The 19,241-nt window shown below is 41.0% G+C and overlaps 1 protein-coding gene across 1 annotated transcript; it reads right to left on the reverse strand.

The window, feature by feature from the left end:
• Positions 1-3,339: 3,339 nt before the first annotated feature.
• LOC112251054 (zinc finger protein 502) lies at positions 3,340-18,135 on the reverse strand. The gene is made up of 6 exons (XM_024421723.2): positions 18,056-18,135; positions 8,025-8,105; positions 7,686-7,889; positions 7,376-7,609; positions 7,014-7,128; positions 3,340-4,319 (listed from the first exon to the last, which is right to left on the reverse strand). Exons 2-6 carry the CDS (start codon positions 8,082-8,084, stop codon positions 3,601-3,603), a joined length of 1,332 nt encoding a protein of 443 aa, XP_024277491.1. The 5' UTR covers positions 8,085-8,105; positions 18,056-18,135; the 3' UTR covers positions 3,340-3,600.
• Between the last annotated feature and the right edge of the window lie 1,106 nt (positions 18,136-19,241).

The following is a 19,241-nucleotide window of genomic DNA, read 5'->3' on the forward strand; positions in this document are numbered from 1 at the left end:
AAATTCTGACAAAGTCCAAGCATTGATTATGCAAGAATGGGCTGCCATCAGTCAGGATGTGGCCCAGAAGTTAATTGACAGCATGCCAGGGCAGATTGCAGAGGTCTTGAAAAAGAAGGGTCAACATTGCAAATATTGACTATTTGCATCAACTTCATGTAATTGTCAATAAAAGCCTTTGACACTTATGAAATGCTTGTAATTATACTTCAGTGTTCCATAGTAACATCTGATAAAAAAGTTCTAAAGACACTGAAGCAGCAAACTTTGTGGAAATTAATATTTGTGTCATTCTCAAAACTTTTGGCCATGACTGTAGGTAAAAGGACTTCATATTAATAAAGGAAATAAGAAATAACAGTACATGTATTATAAAAATAAAGCGAATTGGATGAAACATTTAGAAAAATTCATAGAAACGCTAGGAAAACGTATTTACTTGTTACAAATGGAGTCATCCTTGATTCACCAAATTATATTTTGAAAGAGGATGCAAAGTACTTTAAGCATTCGTTCTCTTTTCAGTCTCCTCCAGTTCCACTAACTGAAGTTAATTGTAAGTATTCTTTGAATAAGAATAGTGTAAAATGAACAGCTGTACAGAAAAAAGTCTTGATGCAATTAAAGCCTTTAGGCTATAGGGAAAATTCCAGGGCTGGATAGCATAACAGTTGAGGTATATTAAACCTTTTTTGATCTACTCAAATATCCACTATTAGCATGTTTTAACCACTCCTATAAAAGTTGTAAACTATCAGGTACTCATCAAGAAGGTTTGATTTCATTATTACTGAATCTGGACCCAGGTGTGGTAAGTTTAAAGAGCCAGTCTATCTAAAAACTGGAGGCCCCTTACACTACAGTGTTGTGATCCAAATATCTTAGCAAAATGCACAGCACATATAATTAAAAAGGCCTTGTTAAAAAGGCTCTGCTACAAATTGGTATAGGTATTGTGTCTCTGAATCAAACAGACAAGTTGTGACTGTCTCAGATATAAGGAGTGAAATGTTACAATATACCCCACTTAAGGGGTCAGTAGTATTAGGGTTTGCGGTGAAATGTAACAGTTTGAAAAAGATTCATCAATCATGACATGCAATGAAATATTAAAAGCCTTTATTGAGAACATGAGAACAACATTGCCATGTTTAACATTTTGTGCAGCAGAAATAATAAAAATAATAAAAATATTATATATATTATTTTAACATTCCATTAATTGGCACTTCTCAACTAAACAATAGAAAACTAAACAGCATCTGGACTAAACAATTGAATGTTTGTGGTGTCCATTATGGAAAAAACTAATGCATTCCACATGTGAACAAGTGAGTTCTTGTGTGATCACATGTGAAGTTAATGTGATAACATGTCCAACATGTGAAGCAATGTGATAATATGAAACTACACGTGACAACATGTGAGAACATGATCTCATGTTAAATAAATGTGACATGGAGATGCAAAATTTCAACATGAAACTACACATCGCATTTCACGTGTGAAAATGTGCTTTTGGAACACTTAACATTTGTACAATTTCACGTGGGCCCACCCATGACTGTGCCCTGGCAAGGGCACAGTCATGGGTGGGCCTGGGAGGGCATAGGTCCACCCACTGGGGAGCCAGGCCCAGCAAATCAGAATGAGTTGTGAGTGGTCTGCGGTTGTGAGGCTGTTTGGATGTACTGCCAAATTCTCTAAAACGATGTTGGAGGCAGTTATGGTAAAGAAACAAACTAATTCTCTGGCAATAGCTCTGGTGGACATTCCTACAGTCAGCATGCCAATTGCACGCTCCCTCAAAACTTGAGACCTCTATGGTATTGTGACAAAACTGCACATTTTAGAGTGGCCTTTTATTGTCCCCAGCACAAAGTGCACCGGTGTAATGATCATGCCGTTTAATCAGCTTCTTGATATGCCACACCAGTCAGGTGGATGGATTATTTTTGGCAAAGGAGAAATGCTTACAAATAGGGATGTAAAGAAATGTGTGCAAAAAAATTGAGAGAAATAATTTTTGCGCGTATGAATGATTTCTGGAATCTTTTATTTCAGCTCATGAAACATGGGACCAACCCTTTACATTTAACTTTTGTATTTTTGTTCAGTAAAAAAAGAGCGATGGCGAGATTCAAATGGTGAGATTAATGCTACCGCTATTCATGGCATTATTATGTGCGCCTGGGTCGTTGGCCACAGAGGCTACAGAAAAATTGGAATGCATCCGATCTAAGTCAGGCATAATGGCCTTCTTTTTTTACACTTTTTGCGTTCTTTTTTTGGTGGGTGTCTATATTAGGCCCTATGTGTACAATTATACACGGCTCAAAAAAATAAAGGGAACACTAAAATAACACATCCTAGATCTGAATGAATGAAATATTCTTATTAAATACTTTTTTCTTTACATAGTTGAATGTGCTGACAACAAAATCACACAAAAATTATCAATGGAAATCAAATGTATCAACCCATGGAGGTCTGGATTTAGAGTCACACTCAAAATTAAAGTGGAAAACCACACTACAGGCTGATCCAACTTTGATGTAATGTCCTTAAAACAAGGCCAAATGAGGCTCAGTAGTGTGTGTGGCCTCCACGTGCCTGTATGACCTCCCTACAACGCCTGGGCATGCTCCTGATGAGGTGGCGGATGGTCTCCTGAGGGTTCTCTGGGGAACGGGCGGGCCAGTCCATAGCATCAATGCCTTCCTCTCGCAGGAACTGCTGACACACTCCAGCCACATGAGGTCTAGCATTGTCTTGCATTAGGAGGAACCCAGGGCCAACCGCACCAGCATATGGTCTCACAAGGGGTCTGAGGATCTCATCTCGGTACCTAATGGCAGTCAGGCTACCTCGGGCGAGCACATGGAGGCCCCCCAAAGAAATGCCACCCCACACCATGACTGACCCACCGCCAAACCGGTCATGCTGGAGGATGTTGCAGGCAGCAGAACGTTCTCCATGGCGTCTCCAGATTGTCACGTCTGTCACGTGCTCAGTGTGAACCTGCTTTCATCTGTGAAGAGCACAGGGCGCCAGTGGCGAATTTGCCAAACTTGGTGTTCTCTGGCAAATGCCAAACGTCCTGCACGGTGTTGGGCTGTAAGCACAACCCCCACCTGTGGACGTCGGGCCCTCATACCACCCTCATGGAGTCTGTTTCTGACCGTTTGAGCAGACACATGCACATTTGTGTCCTGCTGGAGGTCATTTTGCAGGGCTCTGGCAGTGCTCCTCCTTGCACAAAGGCGGAGGTAGCGGTCCTGCTGCTGGGTTGTTGCCCTCCTACGGCCTCCTCCACGTCTCCTGATGTACTGGCCTGTCTCCTGGTAGCGCCTTCATGTTCCGGACACTACGCTGACAGACACAGCAAACCTTTTAATTTATAAATATTTTAAAAAATAAATATTGAAAATATATAATTTTCGATGTAGCAAATTTTTCAATATATTGTTGAACTTTACATAACATATATACTACAGGAATATCAAAGTTCCAGAGTTAATATACTCTACAGGCATATCAAAGTTCCAAGTTATCAAATCTTCCAGCCAGTAGAATGACTTCTTACCCCGGAGGCAATCATTAGGTGTGGGTCATTTTATGTCTTTTTAGATGGGCTGGTCTTCGGTATCCTTTTGCACACTGAGAGCATTTATACGGTCTCTCTCCTGTGTGGATAAGCTCATGGCTAGTCAGTTGGGTTTGTTCGACGAATCCTTTGCCACACTCAAAGCATTTATATGGTCTCTCACTAGTGTGAGTCCATCTGTGTCTCTTAAGGTCTCTGGAAAAGACAAAACATTTGTCACACTGAGAGCACTGATAAGGCTTTTCTCCAGGGTGGGTTTTCTGGTGTGCTTTTAGACTGGCGGGTGTTCGGTATCCTTTTCCACACTGAGAGCATTTATATGGTCTCTCTCCTGTGGGGATCGTTTCATGGCTGGTCAGTTGGGTTTGTCTTCGGAATCCTTTCCCACATCTTTTTTTATGTTTTTTGAGTGAATCAGCAAAGACGTAGCTCTTCCCACAGTCTGCACAGTGATATGGCTTCTCTCCTGTGTGACTCCTCTGATGCTTTTCCATAACATATTTATTGGAGAAGCTCTTGCCACATTGCGGGCATGTGGCTGGGGGCAGCTGTGAACACTTTTTTTTTGTTGCAATTATTTCCCCAGACTTCAGCAGAGCGATGTACTCTTCAGGGTGGGCCCTCTTGAGATGCCCATGGAAAAAACGTTCTATGGTGAAACCAAGTCTACAATGGGGGCATGGGTAGAAGGAGGACCCCCCTTTAGATTCACCTAAAGGAAAGAGAAAAAAACATCAAAAATAGAACCATAGTTATTGAGCTATGAAACGTGCCACGTGTTCTGTACATGTAACACATTATTTTATCTCTATACCCATAGACACAGAAAGTAGGGATGCTGAAGGTGCTGCAGCAACCCCTTAAAAAAAATCGGGAAAAAATTATATTAATACAAAAAAAACACCTTATTTTTTGAAGAAACCCCCCCCCCCACAAAAGTAGTGCACTGGGCCTTTTACTAGTATTAGCGGACCAATAACATCTGTAGTGCAGGCAAAACAACTATTCAGCATCTCTGCTTTGGCAAAAAATGTAGTTTAAATAATTAAGAACATTATCTTGCAGGATTCAATAGTTGAAATTGTAAGAGTTGTTGCCCGGTCACTGCAATTGTCACCATCGATCACCACATTCTTTTGGAGAGATTGGAAACCCAAATTGTTCTACACAAACAAGTTCTGGCCTGGTTTAGATCTTTTCTGCGGAAAGATATCAGTTTGTCTCTGTGGATGGTTTGTCCTCTGACAAATCAATTGTACGTTTCGGTGTTCCTCAAGGTTCTGTTTTAGGTCCACTATTGTTTTCACTATATATTTTACCTCTTGGTGATGTCATTCGGAAACATAATGTTAACTTTCACTGCTATGCGGATGATACACAGCTGTACATTTCGATGAACCATGGTGAAGTCCCAAAATTGGCCTCACTGGAAGCTTGTTATTCAGACATTAGGAAGTGGATGGCGTCAAATCTTTTACGTTTAAACTCGGACAAAACAGAGATGCTAGTTCTCGGTCCCAAGAACCAAAGAGATGTTCTGTTGGATCTGACAACTAATCTTGATGGTTGTACAGTCATCTCAAATAAAACTGCGAAGGACCTCTGCGTTACTCTGGACCCCGATCTCTATTTCAAAAGACAGCTTTTTTCCATCTACGTAACATTACAAAAATCTGAAATTTTCTGTCCAAAAATGACGCAAGAAAAGTTAATCTATGCTTTTGTCACTTCTAGATTAGACTACTGTAATGCTCTATTTTCCGGGTACCAGGATAAAGCATTAAATACATTTCAGTTAGTGCTAAACACGGCTGCTAGAATCTTGACTTGAACCAAACAATGTGATCATATTACTCCAGTGCTAGCCTCTCTACACAGGATTCATGTTAAGGCTAGGGCTGATTTCAAGGTTTTACTGATAACCTACAAAGGATTACATGGGCTTGCTCCTACCTATCTTTCCGATTTGGTCATGCTGGACATAAAGACACATACCGTACGGTCACAAGACACAGGACTCCTTATTGTCCCTAGAATTTGTAAGCAAACAGCTGGAGGCAGGGCTTTCTCCTATAGAGCTCCATTTTTATGGAATGGTCTGCCTATCCATGTGAGAGAAGCAGTCTCAGCCTCGACCTTTAGGTCTTTATTGAAGGCTCATCTCTTCAGTAGGTCCTATGATTGAGTGTAGTCTGGCCCAGGGGTGTGAAGGTGAACGGAAAGGCACTGGAGTGACAAACCACCCTTGCTGTCTATGCCTGGCCAGTTCCCCTCTCTCCTCTGGGATTCTCTGCCTCTAACCCTATTATGGGGGCTGAGTCACTGGCTTACTGGTGCTCTTCCATGCCGTCTCTAGGAGGGGTGCATCACTTGAGTGGGTTGAGTCACTGACATGATCTTCCTGTCCGGGTTGGCGCCCCCCTCGGGTTTGTAGCATGGGGGAGATCTTTGTGGGCTATACTCAGCCTCGTCTCAGGGTAGTAAGTTGGTGATTTGAAGATATCACTCTAGAGGTGTGGGGGCTGTGCTTTGGCAATGTGGGTGGGGTTATATCCTGCCTGGTTGGCCGGGTCAGGGGGTATCGTCTGACGGGGCCGCAATAGTTTGTGTCGGGGTTCTAGGGTCAGTCTGTTATATCTGGAGTATTTTTCCTGTCTTATCCTGTGTCCTTATCCTAAGTATGCTCTAATTCTCTCCCTCTCCTCCCGGTGGACCTGAGCCCTAGGACCATTCCTCAGGACTACCTGGCCTGATATCTCCTTGCTGTCCCCAGTCCACCTGGTCGTGCTGCTGCTCCAGTTTCAATTGTTCTGCCTGCGTGCCTATGGAACCCTGACCTGTTCACCGGACATGCTACCTTGTCCAGGACCCACTGTTTTCGTTTCTCTCTACCGCACCTGCTGTCTCTGAATGCTCGGCTATGAAAAACCAACTGACATTTACTCCTGAGGTGCTGACCTGTTGCACCCTCTACAACCACTGTGATTATTATTATTTGATCCTGCTGGTCATCTATGAACATTTAAACATCTTGGCCATGTACTGTTATAATCTCCCCCTGGCACACCCAGAAGAGGACTGACCACCCCTCAGAGCCTGGTTCCTCTCTAGGCATCTTCCTAGGTTCTTGCATTTCTAGGGAGTTTTTCCTAGCCACCGTGCTTCTACATTTGCATTGCTTGATGTTTGGGGTTTTAGGCTGATGTAAAAGGATGTTCCCCAATGCTGAAAGGGGTGCCTTGATTGAACATTTTTGGGAACCCCTGATATAGACGTCTTCAGCATTGGCCCCCCAAAAAATTCTGCGCCCCCCACTGCAAAACAATCACAGCACCCCCAACCCCAGACTACTTCCCGCAGCTATATCTACACCACAACTGCAACCCACCCCACCAATGGTACTCACTGAAATCGACAGCATTAGCTTTCACATCTGTATCTGGCGTCATCCCTGGATCAATCCTGCTACAATCTTCAATCATTAAACCTCGTGAAATGTCACTCTCATGGTTTTCACAGTCCTTTGAAACAGAGAAGCGGATTCAGTTCAGTCAGAAAGTCAGTTACCTTCATTGGGGAAATACTAACTTGGCCCAAGAGCTAGGTTTGTGGATTGGGGTACACAGCTTTTAATAGGTAGGGTGTCAAAACAGTCAAAACAACTTGTGGAATGAAGAAACTTTTAAATTGACCCTACAAGAAGCTAACCCTACAAAACATCTCAAAGTGTGTATTTCACTCAGTACGTTATTACATGCTTGAACTCACTTTCACATTATCACTTTCCATCTCACTGTCCTCTGTATCTGAGCATGATGATGATGGTGATGTTTCCAACAGCTCCCAAGGCACTGACACTTTCACAACATCCTCATCTTCTGACTTCAACCAGTCTTCATTCTCTTCTTTCTTCACTGTAATTAAGGCAACTTCCTCTTCATCTACTGGCAGATGGGAGCATTCTTCAGACTCCTCTTTGACTGGGACTGGAGAAGGCGGCACCTGACACAAAAAAACATAATTCTAACAACAACTCTGGCTTGTAAGTGGGCTTGCAAAATGTTGAGTAGATACAAACCTTTACTTTGAGATATGTCATGCCTTTATGTCCACACTCCTGCTCTGTGACTCCATGCATGTCTGAAACTGTGTCAAAGGAAGGATCTTGTTCATCGGGGTCCTCCTTTTGACAAACCTGGGATGTTTCAACTCCTAACGAGACAGCTGAAATCGGACATTCTTCAGCCTCCTCTTTAACCTCACTCCAATGTAGTGAGTGATCCTAGAACAGACCATGGTTGGTGAATAAACTCAACTTGACCAATAAAACTTGTTAATGGATAGCCGATTGTTTAAGCTATTGTAAAATGTAATTGTTTCTCACTTTGAAGAATGCATAAAATACAGTTTAACATACAAAAAGCTCTTCTGGTTGACCACTGTTTTCATATGTCCCATATTTATCCATTGGATCCATCTTCAGTAGATGACCCGTGACCTGTCAATAACAAAACAAACCACCCAAATGTTAAATAAGATCAAAAGGCTCAACAAAGCCCATATGAAAGTCAACAATGGCACCGATGTTGACGTAAGTAAAGGGAAATTCCATAGTAACGGAATTATGCTGAGATTGAGATTTTTCACTTTGAAATGTATGTCAAACAAAAACAATTCATTGCAAAGTTTAAAGATGTGCTCCAGCGAAAAGCGATATCCCAAGTATACAGTGCATTCGGAAATTATTCAGACCCCTTGACTTTTTCCACATTTTGTTACATTACAGCCTTATTCTAAAATGGATTCAATTGTTTTCCCCCCTCATCAATCTACAAACAATACACCATAATGACAAAGCAAAACCAGGATTAGGCCAAAGAGTTCAATCTTGGTTTCATCAGACCAGAGAATATTGTTTCTCATGGTCTGAGAGTCCTTTAGTGCGTTTTGGCAAACTCCAAGCGGGCTGTCATGTGCCTTTTACTGGGGAGTGGCTTCCATCTGGACAACTCTACCATAAAGGCCTGATTGCTGTGGAGTGCTGCAGAAATGGTTGTCCTTCTGGAAGGTTCTCCCATCTCAACAGAGGAACTCTGGAGCCCTGTCAGAGTGACCATCGGTTTCTTGGTCACCTCCTTGATCAAGGCCTTTCTCCCCCGATTCCTCAGTTTGGCCGGGCGGACAGCTATAGGAAGAGACTTGGTGGTTCCAAACTTTTTCTATTTAAGAATGATGGAGGGCAATGTGTTCTTGGGGACCTTCAATGCTGCAGAAATGTTTTGGTACCTTTCCCAGATCTGTGCCTCAACACAATCCTGTCTCTGAGCACTATGGACAATTCCTTCGACCTCGTGGCTTGGTTTTTGCTCTGACAGACATGCACTGTCAACTGTGTGACCTTATATTGTGTCAATTGAATTTACCACAGGTGGACTCCAATCAAGTTGTAGAAACATCTCAAGGATGATCAATGAAAACAGGATGCACCTGAGCCCAATTTTGAGGGTCTGAATACTTATGTAAATAGGGTATTTGTTTTTAATTTTTAATAAATGAAATAAAAAACTGTTTTTGCTTTGTCATTATGGGGTATTGTGTGTAGATTGATGAGGAAATTGTTTTATGTATCCATTTTAAAATAAGGCTGTAAAATAACAAAATGTGGAAAAAGTCCAGGGGTCTGAAAACTTTCCTAAGGCACTGTAAATACAGCACTAAAGGGTCAAAAGTTTAGCAAAATAGTATTTTTAGACACAACCGCAAACTTCAAGGAGTAGGGCATTTAAGGAGTTGGTCTAATGGGAATCAGCGACGTCGTCGGCCTCCCCCCATGCTTGAGGAACAATAAGGAGAACAAAAAAGCAAAGGCCCCACTATGTAATGACATATCTGGACCACCTATTGAGATGTGCCTTTAGTCAAATAAATCAGGTGTTAAATGAGGTGAAAAGAAGTTTGGAGTGCCACTTTAAGTAGATGTGTTTTTGTAAAATGTTCGGTTAAAAGTAAGCCTTGTTCATAGAGTTGTACGGTTTGTTAAATAACTGTGCAGATGCACAGTTTGTCAACAGAATGACGTTATGAATATCCGTTTTTACGTGACCAAGTTTTCCAAAAACGGTTAAATATCTATTTAAGCCCATTTCCGCCATCAATTTTTCATTTAATGTCGATACTATCTAACCATATTGAGATACGCATGTCAAAATACATAAATCAAAAATACATAGACATGATTTCACGTCTATTGACTGTTTAGTGAAATTGCTTATCTATATAACCTATTTGTAGTTTTTGATCATATTGGAACTCCTTGCTATATGTTGCTCTGATTGTTAATGTCTAATAACATCTGGAAATATTTTAAATAGAATGATATTTATAGTAATTTTACTCCAATATTTTTCTGTTGTTCAAACATCCCATTCGGCAAAACCAGTCCCACCATCACAGTTGAAGTTGCAGCTCCGGCGACTATTGCACACTTTACAAATAGGCAATATTTTTGTAAACTTCATACGTTTTATTACATTGAAAAAATATAATCGCAACTTGGTCCCATGTTTCATGAGGTGAAATAAAAGAACCCAGAAATGTTCCATATGCACAAAAAGCATATTTCTCTCCAATGTTGTCCACAAATTTGTTTATATTCCTGTTAGTGATAATTTCTCCGTAGGCAAAGATAATCCATTTACCTGACAGGTGTGGCATATCAAGAAGCTGATTAAACAGCATGATAATTACACAGGCACAGCTTGTGCTGGGGACGAGAAAAGGCCACTCTAAAATGTGCAGTTTTGTCACACAACAAAATGCCACAGATGTCTCAAGTTTTGAGGGAGCTTGCAATTGGCATCCTGCAGGGACGTCAACGTTGTGAACAGAGTGCCCCTGCATACTCACCAGACATGTCACCCATTGAGCATATTTGGGATGCTCTGGATCGACGTGTACGACAGTGTGTTCCAGTTCCCGCCAATATCCAGCAACTTCGCACAGCGATTGAAGAGGAGTGGGACAACATTCCGCAGGCCACAAACAACAGCCTGATTAACTCTATGCGAAGGATATGTGTCACGCTGCATGAGGCAAATGGTGGTCACACCAGATACGGAATGGTTTTCTGATCCACGACCCTACTTTTTTTTTGATAGTATCTTTGACCAACAGATGCATATCTGTATTCCCAGTCATGTGAAATCAGAAGATTCTGGCTTAATCAATCCATTTCAATAGTTTTTTATATATATTTCGCATAATGGCCCTGGGGGGGATGGCTGCCGTTTTATGGGCTCTTAACCAACCATGCTATTTTGTTTGTTTTTTTGCATTGTTTGTAACTTATTTTGTACATAATTTTGCTGCTACCGTCTCTTATGACTGAAAATATCTTCCGGACATCAGATTACTCACCTTGAATTGGACTAAGAATTTTCTTTAATGAGACGTACGAGAGGGATTTTCTCCAGTCATCCGAACAGGCCCTCATCCCCGTCATTCCCAGGAGAAAGAGACCAAGGTTTCACGGAAGGAGAATGAGGTGCCTTGTGAGGATCCGGCAACGAGTGGCTAATCAGTCCGTGCCATCGGTACTATTGGCCAACGTACAATCGCTGGATAATAAAATGGACGAACTAAAAGCATGTATATCCTACAAATGCGACTTTAAAAACTGTAATATCTTATGTTTCACCGAGTCGTGGCTGAACAACAACATGAATAACATACAGCTGGCAGGTATTACACTGTACTGGCAGGATAGAACAGCAGCCTCTGGTAAAACAAGGGGTGGCGTTCTATGTATATTTGTAAACAACAGCTGGTGCACGATATCTAAGGAAGTCTCTAGGTTTTGCTTGCCTGAGGTAGAGTATCGTATGATAAGCTGTAGACCAAACTATCTACCTAGAGAGTTTTTATCTATATTCTTTGTAGCTGTCTATTTATCACCACAAACCGATGCTGGCACTAAGACGACACTCAAATAGCTGTATAAGGCCATAAGCAAACAGGAAAACGCTCATCCAGAGGTGGCGCTCCAGGGAAACTTTAATCCGTTTTTACCTAATTTCTACCAGCATATTAAATGTGCAACCAGAGGGAAAAAAACTCTATACCACCTTTACTCCACACACAGAGACGCATACAAAGCTCTCCCTCGCCCTCCATTTGGCAAATCTGACCATAATTCAATCCTCCTGACTCCTGCTTACAAGCAAAAAAGGAAGCACCAGTGACTACATACATTTTTAAAAGTAGTCAGATGAAGCAGATGCTAAACTACAGGACTGTTTTGCTAGAACAGACTGGAATATGTTCCCGGGGTTCTTCCAATGGCATTGAGGAGTGCACCACATCAATCACTGGCTCTATCAATAAGTGCATCGATGACATCATCCCCACAGTGACTGTACATATATACCCCAACCATAAGCCAAGGATTACAGGCAACATCCGCACTAAGCTAGAGCCGCCGTTTTCAAGGAGTGGGACTGAGATGCTTATAAGAAATCCCGCTATGCCCGCCGACGTACCATCAAACAGGCAAAGCATCAATACAGGACTAAGATCAAATCGTACTACACCGGCTCTGATGCCCGTCGGATGTGGCAAGGCTTGCAAACCATTACAGACTACAAAGTAGAGGTCGAGCGATTAATTATGGCCGATTTCAAGTTTTCATAACAATCGGAAATCGGTATTTTTGTACGCCGATTTGTCCGATTTTTTATTTATTTAACTGGCCAAGTCAGTTAAGAACACATTCTTATTTTCAATGACGGCCTAGGAACGGTGGGTTAACTGCCTTGTTCAGGGGCAGAACGACAGATTTTTACCTTGTCAGCTCAGGGATTCATTCTTGCAACCTTACGGTTAACTAGTCCAACGCTCTAACCACCTGCCTCATGAGGGGGCCTGTTACGCGAATGCAGTAAGAAGCCAAGGTAAGTTACTAGCTAGCATTAAAATTATCTTATAAAAAACAATCAATCAATCAATCATAATCACTAGTTAACTATACATGGTTGATGATATTACTAGTTTATCTAGCGTGTCCTGCGTTGCATATAAATCATCGAAAAAGGACTGTCATTGCTCCAATGTGTACCTAACCATGAACATCAATGCCTTTCTTAAAATCAACACACAGAAGTATATATTTTTAAACCTGCATATTTAGCTAAAAGAAATCCAGGTTAGCAGGCAATATTAACCAGGTGAAATTGTGTCACTTCTCTTGCGTTCATTGCACACAGAGTCAGGGTATATACAACAGTTTGGTCTGCCTGGCTCGTTGCGAACTAATTTGCCAGACTTTTACGTAATTATGACATAATATTGAAGGTTGTGCAATGTAACAGGAATATTTAGACTTATGGATGCCACCCGTTAGATAAAATATGGAACGGTTCGGTATTTCACTGAAAGAATAAACGTTTTGTTTTCGAGATGATAGTTTCCGGATTCGACCATATTGACCTAAGGCTCGTATTTCTGTGTGTTATTATGTTATAATTAAGTCTGTAATTTGATAGAGCAGTCTGACTGTGCGATGGTAGGCACCAGCAGGGTCGTAAGCATTCATTCAAACAGCACTGTCGTGCGTTTTGCTAGCAGCTCTTCGCAATGCTTCAAGCATTGCGCTGTTTATGACTTCAAGCCTATCAACTCCCGAGATCAGGCTGGTGTAACCAATGTGAAATGGCAAGCTAGTTAGCAGGGTGCGCGCTAATAGCGTTTCAAACGTCACTCACTGAGACTTGGAGTAGTTGTTCCCCTTGCTCGGCATGGGTAACGCTGCTTCGAGGGTGGCTGTTGTCGATGTGTTCCTGGTTCGAGCCCAGGTAGGGGCGAGGAGAGAGACGGAAGCTATACTGTTACACTGGCAATACTAAAGTGCCTATAAGAACATCCAATAGTCAAAGGTATATGAAATACAAATGGTATAGAGAGAAATAGTCCTATAATTCCTATAATAACTAAACCTAAAACTTCTTACCTGGGAATATTGAAGACTCATGTTAAAAGGAACCACCAGCTTTCATATGTTCTGAGCAAGGAACTTAAACGTTGGCATTCTTACATGGCACATATAGCACTTTTACTTTCTTCTCCAACACTTTGTTTTTGCATTATTTAAACCAAATTGAACATGTTTCATTATTTATTTGAGGCTAAATTGATTTTATTGATGTATTATATTAAGTTAAAATAAGTGTTAATTCAGTATTGTTGTAATTGTCATTATTACAAATAAAAAAGTTATTTATTTATTTTTAAATCGGCCGATTAATTGTTATCTGCCGTTTTTGGTCCTCCAATAATCGGTATCGGCATTGAAAATTCATAATCGGTCGACCTCTACTACAAAGGGAAGCACAGCCGAGAGCTGCCAAGTGACACAAGCCTTCCAGACGAGCTAAACTACTTCTAAAGTCACTTCGTGGCAAATAACACTGAAACATGCATGAGAGCACCAGCTGCTCCGGAAGATTGTGTGATCACGCTCTCCGCAGCCGATGTGCATAAAACCTTTAGACAGGTCAACATTCACAAGGCCACAGGACCAGATGGATTACCAGGACGTGTACTGCGAGCATGTGCAGACCAACTGGCAAGTGTCTTCACTGACATTTTCAACCTCTCCCTGTCCGAGTCTGTAATACCAACATGTTTTAAGCAGACCACCATAGTCCCTGTGCCCGAGAACACTAAGGTAACCTGCCTAAATGACTACCAACCCGTAGCACCCACCCTCTGTAGCCATGAAGTGCTTTGAAAGGCTGGTCATAGATCACATCAACACCATTATCCCAGAAAACCTAGACCCACTCCAATATGTATACCGCCCCAACAGATCCACCGAAGATGCCATCTCTATTGCACTCCAGCACTGCCCTTTCCCACCTGGACAAAAGGAACACCTATGTGAGAATGCTATTCACTGACTACAGCTCAGCGTTCAACACCATAGTGCTCTCAAAGCTCATCAATAAGCTAAGGACTCTGGGACTAAACACCTCTCTCTGCAACTGGATCCTGGACTTCCTGACGGGGCGCCCCCCAGGTAGTAAGGGTAGGTAACAACACACTACTCTGATCCTCAACACGGGGGCCCCTCAGGGGTGCGTGCTCAGTCCCCTCCTAACCTTCACGTCTTAAAGTAATGATGGACTGTCATTTCTCTTTGCTTATTTGATCTGTTCTTGCCATAAAAAGGACTTGGTCTTTCACCAAATAGGGCTATCTTCTGTATACCGCCCCCCAACCTTGTCACAACACAACTGATTGGCTCAAACACATTAAGAAGGAATGAAATTCCACGAATTAACTTTTAAGAAGGCACACCTGTTAATGGAAATACATTCCAGGTGACTACCTTATGAAGCTGGTTGAGAGCATGCCAAGACTGTGCAAAGCTGTCATCAAGGCAAAGGGTTCTATTTTGAAGAATCTCAAATATAAAATACATTTTGATATTTTAAACACTTTTTTGGTTACTAAATTATTCCATATCTGTTATTTCAGTTTTGATGTCTTCACAATTATTTTACAACATAGAATATAGTTGAAGTATGAAGTTTACATAAACCTTAGCCAAACACATTTAAACTCAGTTTTCACAATTCCTTACATTTAATCCTAGTAAAAATTCCCTGTATTAGGTCAGTTAGGATCACCACTTTATTTTAAGAAAGTGAAATGTCAGAAAGTAGTAGAGAGAAATATATATTTCAGCTTTTATTTCTTTCATCACATTCCCAGTGAAGAAGCCACTGCTCTTCTTTTTTAGGTATCTTTCTTAAGACTGCATTGTTGGTTAAGGGCTTGTAAGTAAGCATTTCACTGTATAAGGTTGTATTCGGCACATGTGACAAATAACATTTTATTTTATTTATTTATATGAACTGTAACTCAGTAAAATCTTTGAAATTGGACTTATATTTTTGTTCAGTGTAGTTCCAATAGGCCTACAGTGTTGTTGGATGGTTGCTTGGACAGTCGCTTAGGCTGTATTTGGCTGTTATTGTTGAAAACACTATTTCAGAGGCAGCAGCTGGGTTAGCTACTTAGCTAGCTAGCATTGCTAATATTAGCAACAATGATACAGGCTTCAATCATGAGAGACTAGTGATTTGCCTGTACATTTTCTAATACATGTTATGTTCTAAAAGCCCTACATGTTGTTAGGACTGTTGTTAAAGACAGTTGCTTAGATTAAATTGAGCTGTTATTGCTGCAAACACTTATTTAGGACGTAGCAGTCACTGCTAGCATGCTAGATAACCATCAGATACATTAACTTATGGTTAGCATTCGTTAGCATCTAAATTTGAATGATTTCTTAGTGTAATGCAGTTGATTGGTGACAATGACATGAACATATATTCCGCGTGATATTCATGCAAGCATTAAAATATGATTACAACCCAAAAGCAATGTGAAATGTAAACCTGCATAAATCAAGCTCAGAGCCCTGTTAGTTGTAATGCCCAATTGCAGTTATTGTGTGTATGTATATATATATATATATATATATATATATATATATATATATATATATATATATATATATATATATATATTTTACATCTGGTCCACCATAGCCCATATAAAAACGTTTTACAGTGTATTTATTACTATGTCATACCCTACAACTAGGGTCCAGAGTTTTACCTTGTTAGGTTAGCCTACCAGATCAGGAAAAACTCTGGGCCCCAGGAAAACAGCCCCCCCACCCACCACTCTGGGACCTGTGGGGACATCTGTGGAATTCCCACACAATGTTACAAATGAAGAAACATATCCTATAAGAATGGTCAACTATCTCAAACTCTTGAGTTAGATTTAGTATCTTAAAATGTTTGACATTATATCTAAACATTTTGAGATATTACCGAGCATTTTATTAATTTGCGGTGGCGGGAATGGGCTTCAATAAATATCTGCTCTGATTCAAAGATGTCTGCAGAAAGAATGGGCAGTCTGCTTTAAAGCCAACTTTAGTTTGAAAAAAATGTTTGATTATCAAACTACATTAAGTGAAGTGGATTAACACGGGTAACATCCTGGGTACCTGATTTGTACTACACAGTGATGGATACTTATGGATTTATTTATTTTTTACCCCCTTTTTCATGGTATCCAATTGTTAGTAGTTACTGTCTTGTCTCATCGCTACAACTCCCGTACGGGCTCGGGAGAGAAGAAGGTCGAGAGCCATGCGTCCTCCGAAACACAACCCAACCAAGCCGCACTGCTTCTTAATTAACACAGCGCGCATCGAACCCGGAAGCCAGCCGCACCAATGTGCTGGAGGAAACACCATACAACTAGCGACCTGGTCAGCGTGCACTGCGCCCGGCCCGCCACAGGAGTCGCTAGTGCGCGATGAGACAAGGATATCCCTACCGGCCAAACCCTCCCTAACCCGGACGACGCTAGGCCAATTGTGCGTCGGGTCGCCCCATGGACCTCCCGGTCGCGGCCGGCTGCGACAGAGCCTGGGCTCGAACCCAGAGTTTCTGGTGGCACAGTGCCTTAGACCACTGCGCCACCCAGGAGGCCCCTACTTATGGATTTTAATGTAATTCTATTCATGATGATGTAGCCTGAATAGGTACAAAGAGGAAGAAATAGGTCATTTATGCTCTCATCAAGGTAATAACTTAGCAATTTGTATGGACATCTGAAAGGGTAATTAATACAACTCAACGCAATAAATCTATTTTCTTGGGCTTTTAGCCTGTGATTTTCTCAAACATATATTCATTTTTATGTTTCTACTTTACCTCCTCATAATACTCCTTCTCCTTTGCTTTTCATAATTTGTCAGTGGCATGGTGACAATCTGTGAATAATACATGAGTGGAATGAACGATGGAATTGTATTCCATACAATGGAATCCATTTTTATTACAGAACTACTAGTATCAAGGTGATAACAATCAATTGATTCCCCATTCAAAACTGCATTTGAGAAAGGACACACAATTGTACGTCCCTCTCCTGCCAATCAGAGACCCTCTTCAGTCAAAAGCCATCAAGTGGATGTGTTGTATTCGAAATGTCCTAAGAGGGATAGATCTACCAAGATATCCCAGCTTCATTTTATTATGAAGGACCACACACAGAGAGACACTGTTTGCTTTCATTTGACACCCAATATGCTCTTATAAACTTCACATGTCGGTCCTTATGGGGTTTTATACCTACAGTTTTCAAACACGTAACGTTATAGCTACACTCTTTGTTATACGGTACTAGCACCATCTTTGGTTAAGCACTAGTACATTGAATTGCCCTATGCTAACTAGCTAACTAACTAGATTAGTTATAGCTGGCAAACAGATTGCTTGAATAGTTAGCTACACACCCAACTTGTCATCAAATGACAATATTATAAAGCTCATATGTTTAGATAAATACATAAAACATATTTACCTTTCGGTAGTTGGTTACATGGATGCTTAACAGGAGTATCAGAGGGTCGTGGAATATTATTGTGGTTGTATATACGGAAACTCAAATAGACCAAACTACCACCGAGTTTGAAAACACTTTCCTATTTTACTACCACCTACTGGGCATACATGAAAGTGAATCATACTGCCCTACAGTTGTGTCAGATAACGAAAAGGCCTAGCTTGAATGATTATGAAATAGAGACCAATGTACCAAGAATAACAAACCCTTAATGAGGTGGTATTGTACTACATTATTATATATTCATAATTTATTATTTATTCCCATCCTCCAACACCTACTCATTAAAGAGTGGTGGAGCGGTCTAAGGCACTGCATCTCCGTGCTAGAGGCATCAATACAGACCCTGGTTCAATTCCAGGCTGTATCACAACTGGCCGTGATTGGGGGTTCCATAGGGCGGAGCACAATTGGCCCAGCGTTGTTAGGGATTGACCCGGGTAGGCCATCATTAAAAAAAAAAATTTTAAAAACATGTTCACCTTTATTTAACCAGGTAGGCCAGTTGAGAACAAGTTCTCATTTACAACTGCGACCTGGCCAAGATAAAGCAAAGCAGTGCAACAAAAAAACAACACAGAGTTACACATGGGATAAACAGAAATACAGTCAATAACACAATAGAAAAATCTATATACAGTGTGTGCAAATAGAGTAAGGAGGTAAGGCAATAAATAGGCCATAGTAGTGAAGTAATTACAATTTAGCAAATTAACACTGGAGTGATAGATGTGCAGATGATGATGTGCAAGTAGAAATACTTGTGTGCAAAAGAGCAAAAAAGTAAATAATAACAATATGGGGATGAGGTTGGTAGTTGGATGGGCTATTTACAGATGGGCTATGTGTCACGTTCTGACCATAGTTCTGTTATTTTATTCTTTGTTTTAGTATGGTCAGGGCGTGAGTTGGGGTGGGCAGTCTATGTTTGTTTTTCTATGTTGGTTTTTGTGTTCGGTCTAGTATGGTTCTCAGAGGCAGGTGTCGTTAGTTGTCTCTGATTGAGAATCATACTTAGGTTGCCTGGGTTTCACTTTTGGTTTGTGGGTGTTTGGGCCACACGGTACATTTTTGGTTTTGTATATTTCACATTTATTATTTTGTTCCAGTGTTCTTGAATAAATCAATATGGACACTTACCACG

The sequence above is a fragment of the Oncorhynchus tshawytscha genome, linkage group LG05 (genome assembly GCF_018296145.1).
Source record: "Oncorhynchus tshawytscha isolate Ot180627B linkage group LG05, Otsh_v2.0, whole genome shotgun sequence".
Classification (NCBI taxonomy): domain Eukaryota; kingdom Metazoa; phylum Chordata; class Actinopteri; order Salmoniformes; family Salmonidae; genus Oncorhynchus; species Oncorhynchus tshawytscha.

What these genes read in the sequence shown, in the direction of transcription:
- LOC112251054 (XM_024421723.2), bottom strand. Translation starts at nt 8,084, where the DNA reads ATGGATCCAATGGATAAATATGGGACATATGAAAACAGTGGTCAACCA. An exon ending in TGGAAAGTGATAATGTGAAA is followed by an intron (nt 7,129 to 7,375) that starts GTGAGTTCAAGC and finishes TCTGTTTCAAAG; the next exon opens with GACTGTGAAAACCATGAGAG. An exon ending in AGCTAATGCTGTCGATTTCA is followed by an intron (nt 4,320 to 7,013) that starts GTGAGTACCATT and finishes TCTTTCCTTTAG; the next exon opens with GTGAATCTAAAGGGGGGTCC.